This window comes from Seriola lalandi, unplaced genomic scaffold (genome assembly GCF_002814215.2).
Source record: "Seriola lalandi dorsalis isolate HSWRI2012SDOR001 ecotype SW California unplaced genomic scaffold, Sedor1 jcf7180002054556, whole genome shotgun sequence".
Taxonomy (NCBI): Eukaryota; Metazoa; Chordata; class Actinopteri; order Carangiformes; family Carangidae; genus Seriola; species Seriola lalandi.
The window spans coordinates 142,332-161,784 of NW_019525109.1; the positions used below are offsets into that span (position 1 = coordinate 142,332).

Here is a 19,453-nt window from a genome sequence, read left to right on the forward strand (position 1 = left end):
ACACAAACCACGCCGTTCCACACTGCTGTTCACAGCAGAGTCACGCCCTCACCGCTCCGTGATCGGTTTGACTCATCAGGCATTCATTTCAGCATTTGCTCATTTTCCTCTTCATTGCCAAAGACACTTTGTCCTTTGTATGAGTTAGTTAACACCCCTTTAAGATCTAAGGAATGTGCAGAAAACCTGACATTATTAATCCTCGGTCACATCAAATGATAGAACCTTCATAACTGCTGGTGAGGACAGTACAGCAATTTAGAGGCAAGATTTATAAGGCGACCCTTCTGCACATCACTGGACATCCACCAATCTTGTGTGTAATTCAAAGAAACTCAACCACGGACAGGAAACGTCAGTGTAGACGTGACTGCTATTGTCACCTGGAAACGTTGAGACGTTCTCACCCAGTTCCCTTTGTGCCCCACATGACCTTTTGTGTCTGAGGAGGAATAAGAAGAAGAAGAGGAGGAGGAAGAAGAGGAGGAGGAGGGGGCCCGAGAGCAGGTTAAGACCAGTTGAGCAGGAAAGTGAGTTTCCTGAGTATAGTTGGGCTTGGGCTGGAAAGAGAATCCAAGAGGTGTTTTTTTCTTTCTCCTTGTTTGAATAAGTAAACATCCATCCATTACAACCTGTAGTCAAAGGTTCTATGAACAAGAACACAAAACAAAAAAACACACAACAACAATAAAAAAACAACAAGCAACATATCTGAATGTTGTTATCATACAAAATAATGCTACATTTATTGTAGTAATACAGATTCTAATGCCAATAACAGTCAGGGTTATGTTTCCGACATGTAGGATGTTCAATATTGGTAAAGCATTTGTGTCTGTCATCCTCCTGGGTAGGTCAAAGGTCAGGGTCAGCTACTCAGCAGATCCCCTGGAGCTTGCAGGGATTCAGCAAAGCATATACTCACTACAAAGACAAAGAGCTTGAACCTGGTTCCTCAAGTTGAAGTTCAGTTTGTCCGACCATCAGGCCGTCCTGCTCAGCTTGGTGGAGAGAAGTCCAGGGACATTAAATGTTTTCTTTCTCCTTTTGTGAATGAAAAATATTTGGATTTGTCATTCAAGATACAAAACACAATGCATTCTTTATCAGTGTTCGTGTATGTGTGTTACATTGTGTAACTACACTTCACACTGACAAATAGCCATTGTATTTTGGCAGAGCTGGCAGGGGTTCCCATGGAGCTATTTGTGTACATATAGGTGTGTGTGTGTGTGTGTGTGTGTGTGTGTGTGTGTGTGTGTAGGCCTGTAACCAGATCCATAATGAAAGCTAGTCCAATGTGTGTCTCTCTTAACACTGGCCAAACGCAGCTTGTTGGCTGTCTGGTGAGTGTAACCCAGTTTCTCTGTGTGTTTGTCTGGTGGTTAAGACGAGCCTAATATAGTTTTATATTTCATCAAGTGAGATAAAACAAAAAAAAAACATTAAACATTACATGGGTGAATATTCAAGCTTGTTAAGGAAATCAATTGTTGGAGAGAATATGTCTGGAAAAGAAAATGATATTTGCCTCAGGAGTTGGTGAAGAACAAACCAGAACCAAGGAGAGTATTGACATTTCATTCATCAGGTGGATATTTTTAGCCATTTTGGGGCTATAAACTGTTATACTGTTAAATTTATATATTTATAGATGTTGGAAAAAAAATCGCTAAATGTTATTGTAGAAGTGGAATCTTTGAATGGTGTTGTTGGAGGACTGTGTCATCTTCTATAGTTCATTACAAATGCTACTTTGTGAATATTTATGCTTTAAAGTTTGTAAAACTAATGTTAATGTGAACATTACCTCATCTGAGACATCTGAATACTGCATCATGAGACTAGAGCATGTTCAAAAACCCCTGAGGGTATACTGGGGGGTGTGGTCATTCAATTGTTGGCAAAAGGTGACTAACTGGGCATCCTTCCAAATTAAATGAAATATCATAACTTATTTCCTGGACTGACTTCTTTCAATCCAAACCAACCTGTCTTGTCGCTGCCAGAAATAGGAAGGGCATCTCGTCCCACCTCTCGCTCTTATTCCCAAGTGTTTAAACAGCAAATGTAATGGCTATAATGAGCTAGAGGGCTCCGGAAAAACCCTCTGCACTCAGGTGCATGTCAGGTTGGCTGGATCATGTCATCAGAAGGAACAACCCCCTCTCCGTTTGGGTGTCACTGACCTTTCGCTCTGAAGCAACAGAGGAAGGTCTCCAAACACACTTAAGTGACCATAGCAGAGGCTAACAGACAAACAGGTTGACTCAGGGTGTGTCAGCATCTGCAAAACAAAGCCAGTTTCTGCCTCTGAAAGAGACATAAAAGTTCAACTTCAGAATGACTCACTGCACAATATTAAAAAGGCTAGTTAGTCAAGTGCATCGTTAGAATGAATCACAAGATGGCCAGCCAGTCCGCTTCTAAAATATCTACTATAGTGCAGCTAGCTGGTAATACAGCGAACCAAGACACACAAACACAGAGGTTCAACAGTGAAGTGAAATGAAAGAGACATTGTTTGACTTTAAGATTATGTGTAATTTGAGCATGTAGCTACATCGTTTCCTGTCATTTCTAAACTCTGACTTACAAAAAACCCCCCCCAAAAAAAACACAACTTGGAAAACATTTATTGAAACCTATAAAGAACAATGTCAAGCACTGGGGTCTGGGAGCCGTCAACACATAGTCCCAAACTGATGAGAAACTGAAACTCTAGACCCTGAACCTCCAGCTGCTGACCTCCAGAAAAATAGTGGTTGGTACAGGCTCCATGCTGGGTGCTATATATAGTCTATGGGTGCTGCCATAAAACCCACTTCTTCCTCTTCTTCTTCTTCTTCTGATTTTCTTTTTTGGTGGTTGCATTTCCACATTTCTATGAAGCACACATTCACAATCACCAGCTGCAAACAGATACGGTCAGTTCACCGTTGGCCAAAAACATGAGCACGTTCAATTAACACTCTTTTAGTGTAATCATGTACGTCACTGAATTTGTGTGTGACAATGTTATAATTTTCTTTGGGCAGAGGGATTGATGAGATGAGATGAAAAGACCGAAAGTCATCCCACACAATGGGGTGTGTATGTTGTCCTGAGGTTTAATCCCTCAGCCTGGAAACCATCACGCTGTGTTTGTCAGTTGGACTGGGCGACACACATAGAGACAAAAAGCACATTCTGACTAATGCATCTTCTCACATAACTCACATATGACTCACAGATGACTGATCTGCCATCTCCGACAAACAAACAGAATGTAATATCAATAATTTGGAAAAATACTGTGTATTTATTTGCTTTTGTACCTTGATTTAGATATAAGGATTGATACTGCTATCATGCATTTACAGTAAATATGATGCTTAGCTTAGCACAAAGACTGGAAACAGTGGGAAACTGCAAGCACAGTCCCCCATCAGCACATCTAAAGCTCACCAATCAATACCTTATACCACTTTTGTTTAATCCATATAAAAACTATTTTGCTTTGTTTGCTCTTTTGTTTCACTCCAAACCACTTCATCTACTTGTGTGTCCCTGTTTGTCTTTACCCATCCCATCCTCTTACTGTCCTCATCCCTCATGCTCTCTTGCTCAGCCACATGTGCACTCTGCGTTAAACAAACCAAACAGACCGTCCTTCTCTGCCTCCGTTCATTTATTTTAACCTTGAAGATTTCAGTTCCAGTGGAAAGCTGGTGAAACAAATCCCATCAGTTTAACAAGAGGGCAGGTCAGTGGGTTCCTATAAAAACACATGCATCATACACAGACTCAACTCAGCTGTTTACTTACCAGTCTAGAGGAAGTGTTGTGAGTTCAGCATCAAACTTAATTCATTTACTTGCCAGGAGCTATCTACAACGGTGGAAAGTAACACCAATGTTAACTATCTTGTGTCCATCGCTTCTTTTCTTCTTCTCAAGTTAGCGCGCTAACCAGCTAGCACAGGCTGTCTCTTCACTTTCCGATGGCGATTCACTGTAGCCTCCAATCTGCCTCATTTTGAGATTAGGATTAAGATTATAAATAAACGTAAACTATGTTGGAAATCCTTTCTTAAAAATTCACGACTTTCATTTATTACTTTGACTATTTAAATTTCGTCATGTATATGTCGACATTTAAGAAGCTAATCAGGGTGGAGCTGATTTGAGCAACATTATTCAACAATCATATTGTGTTTCTTTTTATATACAATCTGGACGGCTAGTCGGATTATTTCAACATGATTATGATAGAAATTAAAATGTTTCAAGCACATTTTGAAAATCACTCTTGAAAGAAAAAGACTCAAGATAAAAGCCATTGCCAAAGGCCTAAATACAGACCGATAAAAAGTTGAAATTGAAGTTGAAGAGTCCACGATGTGCTAATGTTACTGTTGGTCACATTTATTACTTATTCTGTATGTAGCAAAAATGTCACCTTTGTGTAAATGCTTCACATCCACACATCCAGAGGCCTTATTGGGAAAAGGAGACAACAAACTTTAAACCTCAAACACTGCAGGTCACTATTTTGATTATACTTTGAGCTCAGTGGCCTAAACAGAGATTTCTGTTCGGTGTGATGATGCACAATAAAATTCAAATTAAATCGGCTACCAAACTGATGCCAAGTCCAGTTACTGGAAAGAGTGCTTTAATTTTATCACTGATTAAGTTAATTTCTTAACCATGGTCATAGTGAATGACATTCACCTGCAGCTCCTTTGATAACCAATGACAACGCTGCATTACTTGCCTCACAATCACTTTTTTTGTATGCATGTAAACAGCGTTCTTGTCTCACACTAAAACTATAAACATGTGAGGGCACACACAAACACATAAGAAAACTGCACAAAAACTCACACATACACAGACAGAGAGAGAGAGAAAGAGAGAGGGAGAGAGAGAGAGAGAGAGAGAGAGAGAGAGAGAGAGAGAGAGAGAGAGAGAGACATCCTGTTGCACAAACAAACCCAAAAAGCACCTGTCAAACAGGTAGTTTCGAGCAGAGGAATGGATGGGTAGGTGTGGTGGAGGGAGGTGCAGTAAGAGAGAGAGAGGTGGGGGGGAAGATGGCCTTTAAAAAGCAGATTAAAACAGGTTACACATCTCATTCTAGAGGAAATTTCACACACATACACAGACACACAGTGTTTGGACTATGGCCTCCACCACCTCCGGTGATGTTCTGCCCACAGGCGGCAGGATCTTCACCACCATGCCTGACATGTGCTTCATCCCTGAGTTTGTGAGTTTCTTATTTGTTAATCGTACATTGAGTATTTTCCCTCTTTCCTGTTTGACATATTATCCCATTTAATCTTGGTTGTCTCTCCACTTTTACTCTGCTTATACCCAAGTGAGTCGTAGACTAAGATCTCTTTCTATTTGCTTTTATCTGCCTCTTTCCTTCTGGCTCATCCTCCTCTGTCATTCCTCATTCACTGAGCATCAATTAGATCTTGGATCTTGTTTCCTTGCTTCATTATCTGCCTCCTCATAATTGCCCCACTGAACGAAGCCTCCATCCAGATAGGAATCAGTCTTGTCTTGTTAAAATGGTGTTCGATCAGTGGAGCCAACACAGAGGAGAAGGACCAGCTAAACAACCGTGAAGACTGGAGGCGTTGATATGTTTGGTTTGGTCTTGTAAAGCTGATGAAACTGATTAATGAGCAGTTAAGAGTTCAAGTTAAAACAACTCCTACCTGCCCATCAGCTACTAAATGATTGTTGCCACATTATAATAAGTTTTTATCTCCATAGGACAAAGTGTTTCCAGTAAAAAACATGTTTCCATAGAAACAGAAAAACAGCAACCACGGCCGATGTTAGCAACAAAAAGCAAAAAATTGTGTGAAACACTTGAAGCTGAAGTATTCTATCAGCACATGAGGAGACCAATGGTGCAATAATGTCACTGAATGTGTGAAATTTTACAGTGACACGTTAAAATTACTTATTTCATATGTTGAAAAAAATGTCACCTTTGTGGCAATGCAACAATGAGTACATGCACATCCACATGTGAAGAAGCATTAGTGGGAAAAGGAGCAAACAAACTTTACACTTGACACAAAATTTCAAAGAGGATAAAGATATTTTAAAATACCATTTTCCAGTAGGATTTTTTTTTTTAAATCTCTCTTTTAAAAGTGGGTCTACAAAATTTAATGGAGGCCTCTTTTCTTATTTTAATTCCTTGGTGACAGGATCTTGTGCATTGTAAATATACTGAATAACTTTCGGATATTGCTATTTACAAATATGTGGAATAGATGTTATCCTCAAACTACAATACCGTGTTTACATTTTTAAGATTTAAGATTAACTCTTATCAATGTCAGTTTGTTTCTGTCCTCATTGAATGCAATATCATTGCTCTACTTTGTCAATTAAAGGTCAGTTTATTATTGAATGCAACACATAAAATGCTGTTTAATGAACCATTCAGGAACAATTACAGACTGACTGCAGTTTCGTTACAGGGAACTCAGAAGATTAAATCTGTGTGACACAGGCGGAAAAACAGCGTTAGTTGCAAAGGGAGGTGTAAATCTAAACCAACCGTCACCTCATGTGGTTTACTTGCTGCCTCAGGTCTTTTCTATTGAAGCACACCTTTTCATGACATAAAATGATCTGCAGCTCAGGTATGGAAATGTACTGGTAATGCTTACTGGTCTGAGTTTGCAATGTAAATCTAAACCATTACAACTAAAAAAAAAAAAAAAAGGGCAGGCAGGGCAACTGGCTGAGGACAGGCTTGGCAGCTTTTTTTTTTTCTTTCCCCGAAGTGGAATTGATTGATGGAGCAATTTCATATTTCAAAAGAAAGTTCAGAGGGCGAAGCCGACAAGAGGAAACTGCTGTTTTTGATGTCTTTTTGCAAAGACAAATGAACCTGAACTCAAAGCTTCTCAAAAAGAAAAGCAGCACAGAGAGCTGATGTGTGCCATGTGAATCAATGAATGAATGAAATAATGTAGGCTGCAAACAATGAAACAATACTGTACATGGAATGTTGTTTGAGTTGACTTCATTTCAAACAAACATTTTAAAGTAAGCTCAGATCAGGCGTGTCACAAAAGGTCAGGCTCGACTTATTTAAAGCAATAGCTCTCGACTATAAAACGATCACCGATTGTTGGCACGAAGGGAAACTGGAAGAACTGTACTCAGCTTCATAATAGTTACAATGGATACCAGTGGCAATGCAGCGTCAAGACAGATGATTTCACAAAGCATTTAAAAACACACACAAAAACATCCTCTCTGTCAGATCTATATGTATCTATACACTATATCTATGTTCCATATGTATCTAAAATGTATATGCTCCAAATACCAAATGCCAGAAGAGACATATTTAGCTATTTATTGATGATGCAGGGATTGTTTGAACATGTGGATCAACAGCAGTGAAGTGGATAATGCTGCAGGAGTTTATGGATGTTCAGGTATATTTGATTATTTTTTATGGACATTTAATGGAACAAAGGCTGATTCCCTTTAACCTGGAATGGATATAAGTGGATAAGGTTCCTCTGGTGTGCAGTTAGATAAGTCTGATATGTAGTGGAGATAAGGTTTATGTAATATTTGCTGATAAAGTCTACCACTGAAACAGCTTAAAGTAATGTTTGTATGCGTGTTGTCACAGTAATGTACTGTTGCTTCAGGCGTGTGCTCACCTCTGTATCTCGTTCTCTCATCGCTCTGTGCTTCAGGTGGTTTTAAGTTTTCATCATAATCAGATATTTGATGAACGTGGCTTTCTCCCATCAAAGGACCTGTTACATAACGATAGACACTGAAAGGTTGAGGCGGTTGAACTGTTTGATTACTTAATGTGACCAGTTTAACAGACATGCGATGACTGATTTGTACAGACATTTCTATTTTATTTTCTACTGCAAAACTACCACTTACATAAAACATCAGTTTAAAGGATATTTTCCCATTACAAATATTATTAACAGTGTCATATCCTTATATTATTAGGACATGAAGGATTTATTATTATATATTGAAAAAATGTGTTTGTGTTATGCTAAAACATATTTTACAGTAGTTATGAGGATCAGCCAATTGTAGCATTACTTTTAACTTTTATCATTAAGTGTTTTGATTGTGATTGAAAAGTATAAATTTCTCCACTAGTGAATCGTCCATTTTATTTTTCATGTTTCGTAGACGAACATTTAAAACAAACAGATCTTCATTTGAAATTTTAATCAAGGCTGAAAAGTTTTTAAAGTGAACTACTGCTTGGAAATTATGACATCTTGATTGAAAGAAAAAAAAAAAAACAGCATAAGCATCACATGGCTTTAATTGAATATTGGAGAAAGCAAATACCAAATATTTTCTATAGGTGATATTGTCATACAGATGAGAAAATGTCCAACTTTAAGATACTTAAACTTCCCGCAGGTGTATTGTTTAATTCAGGGCGTTGCACGCTCGCTGCATGTGGTCAGACTGAATGTTGGTTGCCGAGTTACAAAATGTTGTCTGCCGTCAGCTGATTGAAACCTGCTGTCACTGCATTTGTGAAAAAAGAGGGCTCAATATCTTTTATTTTATTTTTACATATTGGTTAGATCTTTAGAGTGCAGTTAAATTTCCAGAATGATGTCAGGATATCAGCTGGATAAAATGATTGATTGAATAGATGAACTCGTTGACCAACATTTTAAAGTAGTACCGATGATCAGTTTCTCACTCTAAGCACAGCACAGCAGACTGAATGATTTTTATTTACAAATTTTTATTGGAAATCCCTGTGGAAATTCACCCCTCAAAATCCTTTTTTAGCAGGGAGCATAAAACAGGAAAGGGAGAAAAGTCTTTTGTTTTGTTTCTCACTGTAAATGAGATGAGGTAAGTGCTTGCTTGAGCTCTGCTCCTGCACACCTGATACTTGTAGGTTTAATGCTGATTGGTTGAGTTGCAGCACCTGAAGGGGGTTGGGCTGTGTGTACAGCACCGCTGTTAAAGCTGGGACACAATAGGCCTGTTTCACAGCAGACATTTTGATCTGTCAGAACAGGAAAAGCACAGGTGTTCCGTGCGACACAGACGAGGAAGCTGAAACTGAAGCAGCAATTCATGATTTTATACTTCACACCTGTGATCACCACCGCCTACTGTGACATGTCAAAAATGTTTCATGACACTAAGAGAAAATCCTGTTGCACAATAAAAAGTAAAGGATGTTTTTCATGTTCCCAGTATTCATAGTATCACAGACCTTCTTATCAGTGAACAATGTTTGTCGAAGGAGGAGGGAGAAAGACTGTGGAAATACACGAGAGAGTGTGTGTGTGTGTGTGTGTTTTGTACTAGAGACTAAATATTTTGATATCTGCTGCATTGATTATGTAATTTTTTAATTCATCACTTGCAAGTTCCTCCTTGCGAGCTTTATTGCACCGCAGTATGATCACTAGTGCGCTGCTTTAAAGTGGCTGTAATGTATATTATTCAAATAAGAATGTATCAGACTTTACTGTTGTGGTTCACTCTCACTGTTAGCAACTAGCTGATGAAGTCAGTGGAGCGTTAGCAGCTAAAGAGCCAGATATTTCCCTCAGGAGTAATTAGAGGTCAAAAACGAGAGGCTAGAAGAGAGGGAGTATTTGAATATTGGGTTTACATTCATCAGGAGGCCAGAATCATGTCTGTAGCTTTCACGGACTTTCTGTCTTAATGACCTGTATTAATAGGAAGTGGATCTGAGCGAGTACATGATGAAAACTGACAATTTCCTCTAATTTATCATGAGACTGTACACTAACAAAAACTACATTTCAAATCCATTTCTCTGTCTCTGTCTCTTCTTCTCTGCTCCTCCCCCGTCACCCACCTCCCTGCAGGTGTTTGGAGGTTTGGTGTGGATCCTGGTGGCATCGACTCGAATCCCCCAGGAAAACCCTCTGGGCTGGGTGATGTTCGTGTCCGTCTTCTGCTTCGTAATGACAACACTCTGGCTCTTCATCTTCCTCTGCGGAGCCAATCAGAGCAGCATCTGGCCCTCCCTGGTTAGACACACCCACCACCTGCTGATTGGCTTAAAAGAGGGTTGACAGTAGATAGAGTACATGGCCTAAAGAATGTGAGAGTATAGAGAATATGTGATGGATGCACAAGTCATTGCAAACCAGGGATATTAGTATTGATGCTAACAGCCTCCATTCATCCAACATAATGTTCTTGTATGTTGGTATAATGCTGGGTAATGAGGCCTGGCTTGTAGTTCCATATTGTCCCAAAGGTAATGGACGGAGTTGAGGTCAGGGCTCTGTCTTACACTCTTATGTGTCTTTCATAAACTTCCTCCTTCCTCCACCTGTCTCCACTTTTTCTCTCTCTCTCTCTGTCTCTGCAGGATGCAGGTTACCATTTTGTGGCTGTGGTTTTCTACCTCAGTGCGTCGGTGGCTCTGGCGTACATCACCCTCACGAATGCGACTCCATTGGCTGCATTTCCTTCTCCTGAATTACTCAAAATCTACCGACTGGATATTTCTGCAGTGGTATGATGTCATACACACACACACACACACGTACACACACACACACACACACACACACACACACATATGAATGCAATCAAAAAGCATCTCTATTTGTCACGTCATCATCATCCGTCTGTGTTTTCAGGTGATGTCCTACATTGCCACTCTTCTCTACTTCATCCATGCCATTTTCTCTGCCTTGCGATGGAAGAGGTCCTAAAACAAAACAACCATCGACAAGCCAAGAAACAGGACGACCGAAAAGAGAAGAATCCAAAGAAGCAGCTGAGCTTTCATTGGACTAAACACAAAACAACCTTTTTTTTTTTTTTGCTCTTTTTATTTTCATGTCAATAAAGAGGACTTCATGCTTTTGAACCAATGTCACAAAATGTTGAACGAAAGCAAGCAGGTTGTTGATAAATGTCACCTGTGCATTGGTCTGATTACTGAGTCTGTACATTATGAATCAGAATATACACAAACAAACCTCAAATTCGTTAGTCACAAATAAATGTGCCGTGAGGAAGGCGGATGGGTGTATATAACTAATTAAAACTCAGATCTAATTAATTCAGGATCATTATATGTAAAGATAAAATTATGAGGACATCCAGTGTGCTGTATTTTTTCTCATTAAATAAGAATTATAGAAAAAAAACATTGGTGACTTTACTGACCAATGACCCCAAAACTTGGTGTACTTCTTCACAGATGGTTCACAGTTTTTTGTAACGATGTATAACAGCTCAACGACGAAGTCGCATTTTAATGTCAGCAGGTCCAACTCACGGTAAACACTTCTACAAATCAAAGAGACACTGAAGCATTTCACTAAATAAAAGTCATGCAGTAGCAGATCGAGTGTGAGTTCAGCACTAATCTAAATTACTAATAAATCCCGGGAGGGTTTTACCATTCAAAAGCTTAAACCTTGAATATTCAAAAGATTAGATTAGAGATAGGACCGTCCTTTATTTCCTGCATGTTTACTATGAATAATGGTAAATGTCTAAAGAGAAATAGAAAAACGACTCTTCCTTTTTTCATTTTTTTTTTGATGTAACGTATGGATGAATGATTCCACATGATTTGTTGTCTGCATTTTTATGAGAACTTCCAAAAAATTTCAACATGTAAATATTGAGATGATTTCACTTCATGGTATTTTTTGGAAATTTCTGATGTGAAAATAATAAATGGGAAATTCCAACACGATAGTTTTACTGTTTGTTCAGATGTTGACAGAGTGAACATAAGTGAGTGAAGCCATAAAATATCTATGCGACAAAAGAATTACATCGACATATCAGTTTCACCCGTTTATCATTAAAAAAAAAATCTGCAAATTATCACAGAAAATATGTTACAGAAGGTTTGTCTCTTTATCTTAAATCATATTAAAGTACTACATACACACATTTTATCAGCTTGACTTAGTTCTGATTGGCTCACATGATTAAACAAGTATCAGGCCGCTGGAATCTGTCCAGTCACGGCCGTGTAACTTCACTTTAAGTGAAACAAATAATATGTGCTGAGCATCACAAAGAACACTTATCTTTTCCTGAGCCAGAGTGGACTGAATGATATGGAGCCTTTAAGATATTTGCATCCATGCTCTCTGTAAAAGGTAACGACAGGTTAGTGAACCTGCAGATAGGTTTGGTATTACATAGCCCCAGGACAAGTTTTTCTCCGGATAGTAAACCTGAATATTTATGGTTTCCAGTAATAAAAAAAAAAGAAAAAAAAAGCTGCATTTACCACAAATACAACAAATCCAATATCTGAAGGTGAAAAACTCACAAACCCAGTAACTTCACTGGTTTAATTACCTCTGTATGTAAATATTAAGATACTGAATTTTTGTGTTGTGTTTGGGTTTTTACCAACACAGCGATCCAGAGTAAAACAGTATATCATGACAAGATGAGCCATGGCTTCTCTTTTTCTTCATTTTTCTACATAATTTTATAGATTAGCTTGTATTGTGTCAGTGCATCACTAAAACACATTTGTTTGCCAAATGTGGAGCAATCTTTGGAGCAGCTGAATAAACTGTAAATACAACATTGATATGACAAACATGTTAGCAGACAGTTGCTGATTTACATAACAAGTCATTTAGCTCTGGTGAGGCCAAAGCTCGCTGTCTTTTTAGTTCTGGTTTGGTCTCCACCAGCTCCTGAGGGAACTGGCTCGGACTTCATGCTCCATGTGTCTGTCTTCCGTTTAGTGCAGGTAGGCAGGTGGTGCAGAAAGGACTTATCAAAGCTCTTTTAGCTGATGTGCTGTGGCTGGAAACGGGTTGATGAGAGCAGTGTGAACGAAAACAATAAAGTTGTTGGTCATAAAAACCAAAACAATAAGCAGAAAAAAAGCGAAAATGCTCCATGAAACTGAGGAGAACTGCAGAGCTGGGTGACCACAAGTGACATGATTCACACCGCACTCATTTGATCAACTGTCAACTTAAAAATACTGATTAGTGCAGCTTTAAAGTGAAGCCACGTGAACCTGACAAAGAAGTAACCTGTACAGCTAATCATGATATCTATTCTGAAAAGAAACTCTTGTTATAGCCTCTGTGTGCACTCCGCTAACATAAAGGGCCATAAAGTTCATGCAACCTAAATCTCAGTGAAGTGTTTCTTTACCCAACGGTAACAACAGAGATATTTCAGCTGTACAGCTTTTACTGCTGCCTGTGGGCACAAAAATTCCTCCGCTGCTTGTATCAAAATCCCTTCACAGGTCCCCAGCTCACATGCTCACATTAACCACCAGGTAGCCTTGGGTGCTGTGAGATGAAGGGTGTGTCCAGCGCAAAAGAGCTGTTTTGGGAAAGGCATCTCTCTGGCACAGTAGCAGAACAGGTTTGTGTGTTAACTTAGCTTTCCTATAAGGGGCAGGAACACCTGCTGCAGCTCCGTTAGTTCAGAGGAGAAGGCAGGACGCTCACCGTTGACTCTCTGGGTGAAGGAACAGGCAGAGATGGCTGCAACCACCGCTCAGCCAATGGGGAGCCTGCCCAGCGGACTGGGGATATGCACCACAGCCCCGGATATATTTTACCTGCCTGAACTGGTGAGTGGACAACGACAAGAGGACACAGCAGCTGACCTTGAAGATAATTATCACGGGATTCTGTCCATATTTTTGAAATTGTGATTTTCAAAATTATTCAGTTTTTCTTCTTTTGTTTTAACTGATTTGCTTTTTAAGTATTTTAGATACAAGAAATATTGCACCAAACTGCCATAAATTTCTTTCATGGCAACAATGAACAATGAATTTTGTTCAAACGGTAAAGATCTCAAACGTAAAACATGTTATCCGTCCTAAAATATGATAAAATATTAAAAATTGGTAGACACTGTATTTAACAGTTATTGTTACACTTGAGAGATGGACAAATAATTAACTTTTTTTTTTTTTTTTACCTCAAAATGTAAAAACACTGTCGCCCATAAAGTTGGAATCATTTTGTTTTCAGACATGATCCTCTGTTTATTCCTATTTAAATGCATCAGTAATCACTTTTGACCAGGTGCAATGATTACATTATGTGTCCCAATTACACAGGTGAAATGAAATAAATCACACTGTCACAATCATTTCATGGAAAGAGGTGAAAAATATTTTATACCAACTTTATGAGCAACTGTATATATATGGCATTTTTAAAAAATCAGCACCTATTATATATGAATATGAATTCATCTGCTACAGCTCATGTGATAACTTCATGATGCTGATCTCTAAATAAAAAAATACTAGAATTTGCTTTAATTTTTTTAATTTACACATAAATATAATGTGTAGCTGAAGATTGATTTTGATGCAATTTACAGAAAATGGTGCATTTTTTGGTGAAATGGGAGACAATGAAACGTACTCGTCACCCCCCCGACAGTCACATCTCACATTTCACTCGTATTGTACCTGTGCTACTGATCTAAGAAAGAATGCGGCCAACTCTTCTTCTCCCTGGATGATGACAAAAGAGAGAAACTGTTCAGATAACGGCTCGAAAAATAAGTGCAGAGAGGAAAGTGTTTCAGTTTATACAGTATGTCTGTTTATTTGAGCTGTTATCTGTTTAAGGGCTGTAAGTTTACCTTCACTGATGATCTCCTTTGGCAGTTCAGTTCCTGCGGCTGCAGTATGATGCTTTATGCAGATGTGATGATGAAACTCTTTTCATTCTCCATCAGCATTATCAGACTTTTTTATGGTCATGAAAAGACACTCACATCACTTAGTTTACGACTGGGGAAAGATCCTGGTCTGTTTTAATACAGAAAAATGTCCCAGTGACTTCAGACGTGTTTATTTACATTTAACCAAAACCTGCTGCTGTTAAAACCTGCAGCGCTTCATTCATTAAAAACAAACCTTGCCCCTGTAATGGGGAAAAAAAACTCAAGCCGAAGGTGAACATAATTCCCGGAAGACTGGCTGATTCCCTTCATCATTAAACATTTGCGAAGCTCTTAGGCGCTACTACATGTCAAAAACCTCACCTCCACCTTCAAATCAGACATGACACATAAACTGCTGAGAAGCCGTGTTGAGATCTGGATCCGGTTATTCGCAAACTTTTATTTTAGATGCTCATAGGATCAGCTCAGTCGGGCGTGACACAGTATCACACTATGAATTCCAGAGAGTTCAGACTATTTGGATGTGGTTAGCACTCCATCTAAAGCAAGCTGACAGATTAAACACTACCCAACCTGAACTCAGAGCACCCAACACATAGGGAGTAAAGAGAAGTGTTAGCCAACACTCGGAGAGATGTGGCCTCTGAGCCTCCTGAATTATTATTCACACACTGTATTTTGACCAATTTTTCATGTCTCTCTCTTTGATTTTGCTTTTACATTTTATAGTTTTGCTTTTATACACTGTTTTCTGTCTTTTGTAAGTTTGGTTTGCTGATTCTTGGTTCTTGATTCGTGCTGGGATTATTATTGAAAAATTCAATCTTCAAATTATAGTTAATGCAAATCCAGTGATTCTTCTTTTTGCTAATAGTATTTGATGCTTGTGTAGCTTTGTTACACAGCCTGCATTCATGTCCTGTTTGATCAACAACACAGGTGACCTATCACACCCCGTCCCAGTCAAAATAATGGTACTGAAGCATGAGCCAACATGTTATCATCATCACCACAATCACGATTATAGGAATATCTTCTCATTGCACACCGCATCCTTCCCTCCATCTGTTTCTAAACCGTCACGGCCGAGGTGGCTTTAAAAAGGTGACATCATAAAATGATCACAGCCCGGCCCGAGTACGTCTGCAGGTCGTTCTGGGGAAAATATCCCGCCAGAGGAGCAGAAAACAAGAGTATAAAGACACGTTCCTGCTGCTGCTGCTGCTGCTGGGAGGATTTCATGTCTTCAGGGAGTTAGTGCACTGCATCTCAGAAAAACATTTCAGACCGACTGAAGGATTCAGTTCTTCGCTGTAGTTACTGTCACAGTGAGACAAAGGGAATGAGGCATTTAGGATGGATAAATAGAGGAGAAGATGGAGGAGTTGGACAGACACCAGATGGGTGGAGTTTGGTTTGACTCAACAGCGAGAAGCAAAGAACTTGGGCAATCACATGAAAATATCTGAGAGTCTTTGTACACTTAGTGATTTACATCTTTCCCAAACACTGCTTGCACAGAACATCTCTTCGCTCTATTCCTAACTAAATACCTTTCAGACTTTCGTTCTCTTTTCATTGACACGTTTGACTACTGAGCACGTTTTGAACTTTTAAAGCGTGTGCTCAGCTTTATTGATGATCTTTATAAGAAATCATAGTGGAGGTTCGTGGCTCTGAGCTGAAACCTATTTTCAAACTGTGTCGGTTTCTGAGACTTCACCTCGACACATTCCTCTATATCATCTGTCAAAGTCTTATTTGAAGATAGTCTTTTCACTTACATAAGCATATATTCTCAACTCATTCTCGAAAACGAAACCTCTAATTTCAAGCTTCACTCTTTCGCTTTGCGTCTCTGGAGGGATGTTTGGTTTATACACAACTTGTAAAAGGGCCGTTATGTCGCCTAGTGGTCTAAGCTGTGTACCATGTCATCATCTTAGTGCCGGACTTCCTGTTTTATCTCTCAACAACAAAGGCAAACATGCCCCTGAATAAAACCTCTTCAGAGGCGCTTCACTGATTTTAAATGTGACGGCATTAGGCCGTAATAAGTTGTCGCACCATAACAGCTGCCCTCCGCTCTGCAGGTGTTTGGCGGTCTGGTTTGGATCCTGGTAGCGTCGACCCACGTGGACCCACCAAACCCTCTGGGCTGGGTGATGTTCGTCTCCGTCTTCTGCTTCGTCCTGACCTTCCTCTGGATGATCATCTTCGCTGCCGACGGCCATAAGAGCGGCTCCGCCTGGGCTGCCGCTGTAAGAGAGAGGGAGAGTTCATGAGATGGGGGAATGAAGAGAAAGAGAGAAGAGAAAGAGTCTTTAAATATTTCTGTTTTACCTTTCTGTGTCCAGGACTTGGCTTACCACGGCCTGGCAGCGTTCTTCTACCTCAGTGCAGGTGTGGATTTGGCTTACATCACCTTCTTGAATAAAGCAGGCGAATTAAGAATCTACCAGATTGACATCGCCGCTGTGGTGAGAACCGATTTCAAGACGGACATATAGACAATTAGTGAAAAACTCACTCCTGAAGGCATTTTACTCTTTGTTCTTTCTTATTCCTCTGAAAAACTGCTCACATCAAATTGGTGACATGTCAAAATAACATTAAGTCACTTCCAGCTGCTACGATGGAGTTTACAGGAGCAGTTCAATATGCTAATCTGATTTCATGTCCGTATGATAACTTTAGTATACATTTGCAAAATGTCAGGTTACTCCTTTAAGAGCAGGCAGTGCAAAAGAGCAATTCATTTCTATTAATGTGCGTCTGTGTGTCAGGTGTTCGCCTACGTGGCCACGCTGCTCTACTTCATCCACGCCATCCTCTCCGCCATCCGATGGAAAACCTTCTGAAGAGCGACGCTGATCCACAAACCTGTGTGTCCAAGTGGTCCTGTGTGAATGTGTGTGTGTGTGTGCGCTTGTGTGTGTACAGTGGAATTATTCAGTCTGCTCGGATTAACAATGAAGGATTTAAACCCCATTTTGGGACACGTGATAATGTCCAGTGAAGGTATTGAGTAGATGGAGATTTGTGATGAAGAACAAAGAGGAAGAAAAAAAGAAAACATTTAACGCATGCAGGCAAAAACAAAGTTGAACAATAGAAACAAGAGCTGCAAACTAGAAATGTCATCCTGTTTGTTCTAATGAAAACAAATGAAATGTATAATTTACAGTCTAAAACTGGTCAAAGTGCAGTCGCTCTGTGACGCAGCAGCTCAGTGTTTTCTTATTTTTACCAGACGACACTTTGAGCCAATGGTCATTTATTACATGTCATATTTACCTGACTAACAGACCTTTGTTTCTCTGCAGTGACTATAAAGAGTTAGTTGCTCATTTTTAGATTTTGTATTTTCTGTCATAGAATTTAACATCAGAAAATGATCAGCACTTAAAGGACGGTGAAGTGTATTTTTATAAGACCTTCCTATGAAATTTACAGTTGATAAATAGTAAATAATTTTTTGTATTCTCGAGATTAAAACAAGATATAGGTGTAAACATTGCTGTGTCCTTATTTCATTTGCTCCACTACATTTGAACAAATTCATTCACTGATCCACTTTGATGTAACCCCAACGTGGCCATCGCCTTCTCATGATGACGGCGGCCATGTTGTCTTCTTTGCACTGGTGGAGTAGATGTTGGTTGGAAATTCTTGCAGTATTTTTTCCGTAGACTTTTCGTCTTTCTCAGCTTGGTGCTGGTGCTGGTGCTGGTGCTGTACTGGCCCCGACTTGGCGTTTCAGGCCCGGCTGCTCCTCCGTCGTGTCTGACGGTGCTTCCTCGGTAGGTGAACTCTTCAGTTGCGGGCAGGTTCGTCCTGTCTTCTTGGATCGGTGGAGGAGTCTGGGATGTTTAGCATCATCAACTCTTGTTTTCTACAGGTTGATCTTGGTGCTGGTGTGTGTACAAGACGAAGGCCACGTCATCGGCAGAGCCTAGATCTCCCACCGATGAGACGAGAGTCCATCTGACGCCTCGTTTGGTCTTGAACGGTTCTTCTCATCAAACAGTCCGCTTTGGAGTTGCGTACAGAGCGTTAAGAGATTTAATTTTAATTTTCAGAGTCATTTGGGAATATTTCAGTTTTAGTTCAACTGCTCAATATGCTCCAGGTTCCTCCTGCGGTCCACCTACAGCGTCGCCGTTGGTCTTGTGTAATTCCAAAGCCAGTCACACATCTAACAGTGGGTAAATATTTACCCCGTTCTTTTCAATATTGAAAGTCGATAAGCAGGATAAGAGTCCTGGAACTATTACAGCAGCTTTGTTCAGAGGCTGAGCTGCAGAAAAACACGTTGGCAAGATGTTTGTGAAGGAAGAACAACTGAGAGGGAGAAGAAGCAGTTCTGAGAATATTTAGCGACTGAAAAAAGAAACTGTGATGTGAAATTGTATGCAGACATTCATGGCCCCCAGAGGATGAACCCTCCTGATGATCACCTGACTGACTCTGTAGCACCTACGTTATCGGTATCATTGGTAGCATGCTGGTATTAGCATTTAGCTGTGCCTAAGCACAGTCTTAGAGAGATGTGAACACAGCTGTAGACTCTTAGTGTTGTTCGATGAATTCAGTGTTTAGTTTACGTTGCCTGCTGGAGCCACTCGAGCTTATATTTCAAAAAGCAAAAGAAAAAAAGATGTGCAGTCCACTCTTATGCTTCTTCTTGTCTCTTCTATTTCCCGCCACAATTCTTGCTCCAGATCACATCTACATGTGCCATGACGTCTGTCTTT

The 19,453-nt window shown here is 39.7% G+C and overlaps 2 protein-coding genes across 2 annotated transcripts; both read left to right on the forward strand.

The window, feature by feature from the left end:
* The first annotated feature begins 5,130 nt into the window (after positions 1–5,130).
* LOC111661997 (myelin and lymphocyte protein) lies at positions 5,131–11,740 on the forward strand. The gene is made up of 4 exons (XM_023415722.2): positions 5,131–5,253; positions 9,887–10,051; positions 10,399–10,545; positions 10,673–11,740. The coding sequence occupies exons 1-4, from the start codon at positions 5,167–5,169 to the stop codon at positions 10,745–10,747; spliced, it is 474 nt and encodes a 157-aa protein (XP_023271490.1). The 5' UTR covers positions 5,131–5,166; the 3' UTR covers positions 10,748–11,740.
* A 1,634-nt stretch (positions 11,741–13,374) lies between these two features.
* Positions 13,375–17,649, forward strand: LOC111662001 (myelin and lymphocyte protein). Its single transcript, XM_023415728.2, has 4 exons — positions 13,375–13,617; positions 16,790–16,957; positions 17,054–17,176; positions 17,483–17,649. Exons 1-4 carry the CDS (start codon positions 13,525–13,527, stop codon positions 17,555–17,557), a joined length of 459 nt encoding a protein of 152 aa, XP_023271496.1. The 5' UTR covers positions 13,375–13,524; the 3' UTR covers positions 17,558–17,649.
* Positions 17,650–19,453: the final 1,804 nt, after the last annotated feature.

Excerpts from the sequence above, each read along its gene's own strand:
- LOC111662001 (XM_023415728.2), top strand. The coding sequence starts at position 13,525 with ATGGCTGCAACCACCGCTCAGCCAATGGGGAGCCTGCCCAGCGGACTG. Across the intron at positions 16,958-17,053 it reads GCTCCGCCTGGGCTGCCGCT|GACTTGGCTTACCACGGCCT; the intron begins GTAAGAGAGAGG and ends TTCTGTGTCCAG. Across the intron at positions 17,177-17,482 it reads AGATTGACATCGCCGCTGTG|GTGTTCGCCTACGTGGCCAC; the intron begins GTGAGAACCGAT and ends TCTGTGTGTCAG.
- LOC111661997 (XM_023415722.2), top strand. The coding sequence starts at position 5,167 with ATGGCCTCCACCACCTCCGGTGATGTTCTGCCCACAGGCGGCAGGATC. Across the intron at positions 10,052-10,398 it reads GCAGCATCTGGCCCTCCCTG|GATGCAGGTTACCATTTTGT; the intron begins GTTAGACACACC and ends CTGTCTCTGCAG. Across the intron at positions 10,546-10,672 it reads GACTGGATATTTCTGCAGTG|GTGATGTCCTACATTGCCAC; the intron begins GTATGATGTCAT and ends CTGTGTTTTCAG.